This window comes from Cynara cardunculus (assembly GCF_001531365.2).
Source record: "Cynara cardunculus var. scolymus isolate 2C chromosome LG 16, CcrdV1, whole genome shotgun sequence".
NCBI lineage: Eukaryota > Viridiplantae > Streptophyta > Magnoliopsida > Asterales > Asteraceae > Cynara > Cynara cardunculus.
In genome coordinates, this window is record NC_037543.1 from 9,063,393 (window position 1) to 9,069,884 (window position 6,492).

General features: G+C 34.3%; 1 protein-coding gene across 1 annotated transcript; it reads right to left on the minus strand.

Annotated features, from left to right (window-relative positions):
* Positions 1-268: 268 nt before the first annotated feature.
* On the minus strand, positions 269-2,177 carry LOC112529225 (inorganic phosphate transporter 1-4-like). Its single transcript, XM_025140385.1, has one exon. It carries the CDS (start codon positions 2,149-2,151, stop codon positions 544-546), a length of 1,608 nt encoding a protein of 535 aa, XP_024996153.1. The 5' UTR covers positions 2,152-2,177; the 3' UTR covers positions 269-543.
* Positions 2,178-6,492: the final 4,315 nt, after the last annotated feature.

Sequence of the window (6,492 nt, forward strand, 5' to 3'; positions counted from 1 at the left end):
TTTACTTGTAATATTAAATTTCAAATAATATGCATCAATAAGTAGTATTATATACATAAAAAATAATTTTTAAGAATTTATATCAAATACTTTATTATTTGTATCGTTTTCAATATCATATATATTATTGGTATGAGTCAAATTCCGTAGGTATGTTTGTGTTTGGTATTGATATAAATAAAATAGTCATCGGGCATTTTCGATATTTATTAATAATTAACTTTTTTATTAAATTAATCCTTAATTATTGTTAATTACAATTCAAAATAACCTTTTAAATTTTATGGTATATTAAAAACAAAATCGTTACAACTTTACGAGATTGTTACAACTTTATAACACAAAATCAGACAAATACAAGAAAAAAGAAGAAATAATTACGTGCACACAAAGGTAAACGTTGCATGATTTAGCCTTTTTTCTGAATCTTTTCGTGATTCATAAAGCATACTTACCTACGCCAGCCACAAAGAACACAAAGTCGTAATTAGTTCGAGAAATCCCATAATCTATGACAACCCCATTATTTAATTAATCAATCAATCAAACAGGAACAGTTCGATGATCTGTGGTCGACGTCGGCTCAGCATCTTCCTCATTCTCGCCGGATAATTCTTCCAGCGATTTGCCATTTGGTTCCGGCACTAAAAACGTAAACACCATCCCCAAGAAATTGATGACGCCGAGAACGATGAGGGAGTTCTTGATCCCGATACCAGGAGGGTAGCCATGGTCGGTTTTTTTAGGGTCGGTGCTTTGGGAAGCGTAGAGAAACCCGTAAGCTCCGACGATGGCACCGGCTTTCCCGGCAGCGGCGGAGATACCGTGGCAAGTGGATCTGAGTCTTGCCGGAAAGATTTCAGCAGGGACGACGAAAGTGGTGRCGTTAGGGCCGAAGTTGGCGAAGAAAAATGTTAATGAATACATGACGATGAATCCAAGATGGTTGTCGTGTAAGGTCCAGTGGTGGTACGGTATGGCGAGAGCAAACATGAACACCGTCATGAAGAAGAATCCCATGAGTTGGATCGCAAAACGTCCGATGATATCGATGAACGCAACCGTGAACCAGTAACCGGGAACCGTACTGCAAAGCGCAATCAGGGTTTGAGCTTTGGCCACCTTGAAGACCTCGCCGGTGGCGCTCATTTTGGCCGCTGCCGGAATCCACCCGATGGCGGTGAAGACGTCTTTCTGGAAGAGGTTTTGTGAGTAGAAAGCAATGTCAAGTAAGAACCAGGTACTGGTGGTTCCGAGCAAATGAAGACCATGTCGCCGGAGAAATTGTTTCGAAAACAATCCGAATGAGTTTCTGGTATCCTGAGCTATCTTCTCTACCTTCTGGTCTTCGGCTTCAATATCAACTTGTAAAACTTTCGCCATATCTTGGGCAGCTTGTTTCGCGTTCTTCGCCACCAAAGCGGTGTACCTAGCGGTTTCCGGCATCTTCATCCGCCAGTAATAAGTCAGGGCCGCAGGGATCGCACCGAACATCAGTATAATTCGCCAGATATAGTCCGCTTGTGGGACTGTGGACCCAATCGGGTCCGTAGCGTAAGATGGAGCGTTAAATGCATGGTCGAAAGAGGCCGACACAATCAACGCTACCACCCCACTAGCCAAAATCCCAAACCCTTGCATAGCAAAAACCGCGGCAATAAACGCACCACGGGTTTTCTTGTTAGCGTATTCGGACATAATCGTGGCYGAGAGCGGATAATCACCACCGATCCCAAACCCGAGCCAGAAGCGGAAGAAACAAAGGGTGGCCATGACACCTTGTGCTTCATTTCCAAACGATAGACCGGAGGCCAGGGAGCATATGACCATGATGGCTAATGTCATACCATAGACTTTTTTCCGTCCCATTTTGTCACCGAGCCACCCAAAGAAAAGTTGACCGCAGAGGGTCCCAACGAGTGCGACACCGGTGACTGAAGAAGCGACACCAGGGGGTAGCGTTCCGGGCTTGGGTGCACCGTCTTTGTGGTAGTAGATACGACCAAGCAATTTGGTGACGAGAGAAATGGCGAAGAGATCGTAGGCGTCGGTGAAGAAACCCATTCCGGCGATGACGATGGCCGTGAAATGATACAATTGGGTCTTGGCTAAATCAAGTGCGTTAAGCACTTGGAGTTGCTCTCGAGCCATGGCTACTCTCTTCTTCCCCAACTAGAAAACCTGCAAATTTAGGAAGAAACCATAAATACTGGCTTTTTTTCAAATATTTTAAGACATAATTTTTTTATTTCTTTAAATTATGTTAAAAAAGCCAAAAAAATGTTTTTGTCGTTGAAGTCTGATATTGGAATTAAAAATTTGAAGGTGTCGTATTCGTGCATTATTGATGTAGAAAAATACAATGAGTCTATTAATTTTGTCTGGAAATTATTTATAAAAACAGATATTTTAATAAATAGTTGCCGGACGAGGACTAGAAAGACCCACCCACCCCATTCCTTCACTCGGTGTCAAATGTCGATACACGAGAAAAATAAATTGATGGACCAATGACTTTTAGGGCTCTTTTGTTTGTTACTTACCCAAAAGTCCAGCATGCAATTTCAAAATTAAATGATATTAAAGATAATATAAAAATGAGTAAAACAAACCCTATATATTCTTAGTCTATATAGTCAACTCATTCATGGCAACCCACCCTGCAATTAATATACAATACATACATACATATATATATATATATATATATACGTACAGCCATACAGGTGTCTGCATGTTCATATTTACTTGTATAATTAATGCAGGGAAAAATGGTAGTTTCGACTTTTAGTTAAAAGCAAGCTAAAGTAAATGAAACAGGTAGATCAGTTGGGCTAATAATGTTAGTTGAAAAGTTGACTATTAGTATAGAAAAACTAGCTGAGATTGAATCTTGATTTTCAAATTGTGGGTAAATTACTATGAATACGTTCTTAGAGTGTTCACAAACAACTACTTAATTATGATGTCTTTTTTGTATACAAGGATCAACACGAACTCGTAGTTGAAATGATTGTTTCGACTGTTTTCCGTTCGAGTAATTGATCGTGTATACAAGAAAACATGTTATAAACGTGTGTGTATATATGGGAAAGTTATTCATGATGAATAATATTCATGAGATATCCATGATTAATAGTATTCATGATTATTCATTATGAATAGCTAGTTTCATGTATATATATAGAGAGAGAGAGAGAGAGTGCATACCTTGTGAAGAAAAGGGTATCTGGCAAGGTGTGTTTTAGAGAGAGAAAATTGAAGAAGCTATGTGAGAGAGTAGGTGTTAGATTGATGGGGTATTTATAGATGAAGAAGTTAACACAAAAGATGAGTAGAATTAAGCATATGATGGGCATATGCTTTTGAAGTCAACGGTTGCACATTGCTTCTCTAATCATCTAAACTCTGATTCAGGTCAACGCCCCAGCTTGCTTCATTTCTTACTAAAATATACCCTCTTATCATGTTACCTCATTCAACATTTTCGATGAGGATATATACAAATAATCTGTCTCCAAACTATAAACAGGTAACTAAACATTTAGCATCTCTTATAAGGTAAGAGACGTTTAACGGATTAAAGATAATGAGTTTTATCAACAATCTTACTGTGTTATTTTGCTAAAAGAAAATCTTTCCCGGCATGTGAGGTGGTGAAGTTTATCTAGTTAGCATGTAATAGATAAGAGACGCTTATACAATCACTGATATTTTACCTGGTAAGGTAACTGAAGATGTTAACTCTTATCGCGTAAGCAGTTATCTAGTTTATGTCCGTAATGGTCCCTTAAAATACATATAATTAATTTGTTCTTTTATGTTTTTAATGAAGTGATGATGGATCATAGATTTATTGAAGGATAAATAAAGGACATGACATGATGATTCTTATTTGAGTATGTACTATCTTAATAGGTTTTTAAAAAGATATCTTACATCAAGAACAAACCTAGAATTTGTTTTAAACGATGATATTATTTGACTATAAAAAATAAATATAGGAAAAACATTTTAAAAGGTGACATCATTTTATTACAAGAAACAAATATAAGAAAAAATTCAAATGGACACCATTTGACTAAAAAATTGACATTAACATGATTTGAACTTGGATCTAAGATGGAACAAAAGCTTTGCAAACCAATTATAACAAAAAAACTTGTTCTCATTATAGTTTTAAAATACATACAATGATATACAACAAATTAATACAGTTGCATATTTCACTAATATAATTTTTTTTATCCTTTGACGAAGGAATAATATGATGGGACCATATTGGGTTTGTCCATGTGTTTTAATAGATAATTTAACAAAAGTTAATTAATTATTTAATAAATATTTAAAATCATGAACAAAAAGCAAAATTAAGAGTTCAAAGACTCAAAGTAATAAATATTAATGGATAAAAAGTAAATTAGGATTTTAAAATTACTAAAAATTTACAGAAATGAAAAATAATGCATTTTCTTAATATTCTTTGAATATTTATTTAAAGAAAAATAAGATTTTTAATTAAAAAAAAAAACTAAAAAATAAGTCTCCTAGTACAAGACTATGAAGCCCTACGCCTTTTGAAAAAACGGTGGCCAGTGGTTAACGTAGGGCCTCAACAAGAGGTCGTAGCGCATTCTCCTTTGACAAAAAATTCCAACTAAATTTGTACTAGTTTTCATTTAATTTAATAATATAAAAAAATCTCAAATTTTTATTTATTTTAATAAATAACCAATAAATCTTTTAATTATTGATAATATAATTATTAAATTGTTTTATAATTTTTCATTATTTGAAAAAAAAAGCATTACATCAATATGAAACAATGTCAGAGAAGGGAGTTCTCCTATCTTTTGATCAAGAAAACAATACGTAACCCAGAGGGGATGCTGAAATCTGTTTTATCAGATAAAATGAGTAACGCATAGGAAGTAGAACGTTTATTACACTGTCAAGTAAAAAAAATTGATTATTATTTAAAATTTAAATTCTATCAAACTTTAAATTAAGTGATTTAGGAGCATAAATGTACTGGCGAAAGGCAAAAATAAGCCAAATATCCCGGATTAGTAATATATTGATCCATTTATTCCTTCCCTTTTGCATAAATTTTGGTGTTAATGTGTATGCGTGTGTGTTTCTTGGTATCGAACAATCGTATGACTTTAGTGTTACTATATAAATAGATGGTACAAATAAAATGAATTGGTAAATATGTGAAAACATCGATAAAAGAAACTATGATATATTATTAACCTAAATTGTCACGATAAATATGTGTATGGCGATAATAATAAGAAATACAAGCGTACCTATAAAGGATCCAGGGAGTGTTGTGCACCTGCTCAACCGATTTTCACAAGTAGAACTTTTTAGGTATGAAAGATATACACGTTAAACTTTCAGAAGTGCTCCAGGATAGTAGACCATGACTTTTCCTAAGATCAAACCGAATTGACTTTTCTATGGGATTAAACCGCGACTTTACACGCATTCGATCCAAGTTAAAGGTGCAGCTGCTCGATAAAATCATAAGTCCACCTTTAATAAATAATTTGGTGTGTTTTGGAAACTGAGAAGAAGAAATTGTATAAATAAGAGTTTTGGAAACAATGTGAACAAATTAGAAACAGACAAGACGATACTGATTTAAAGCCCCAAACTGATGATGTTATGAATCTTTACTATTTAATACGAAATTGATACTAAAAAGGTAAAAAAGAACCTAAAGTTATTGAAATGCTCAAAAAAATTATACGTATTGGAGGAAAAAACACCTACAAACTATTGTTTGGCATAACCGAAAGTTTACCAAATTGATTTGTGTGTTCATTTGTGGAAAAAGAATGAAAATGAAATTGTGTTAGTAATTGCATAGCCAAATAAGTGTACCCAAGATAAACAAGTATTAGAAGCATAAGAATATAATATATACATAGACTATATACCTTCAATTAATTGTTTTATGAAGACTCGCTTTCGCTACAGCTTCAGTGGGTTCCCTTAACCAAGCCACTGCCTATGAGTCACCAGGTCATTCTTCATTGCGTCGTTGTGCCTGAGCTGTGAGGGCTCTCAGCCGCATGGGTCGGATATATGAGATTACAACAACCAGTATGTGTGATTCAATTAAGTTCTATAAAAAAGAAAAGTAAATAGACTTCTCATTTCTCTTTACTTTACAGATAAAAATATGTTCTCTTAAAATCAACGTCTTATTCATGTCCATTAATTTTATGGATATACACCATTAAAAAGAGAAGGTGAACATGTAATAGATAAAGTTATATTAAATAAAAATATGTTGTGTATTCAAGTAATTTGGTGGGACAGGGATGACACTAGAATTTTGTGACAACAAATTTTTATTATTATACTCAAACTTATAGATGTATAAGCCTAGTTTGGGTGTGTTTTCAGATTGTAAGTTTTCTTTAGGTTATTGGTATTATCCGTCAATTAATAAAGCTTCATGTTTTTTAGTGTGGATGT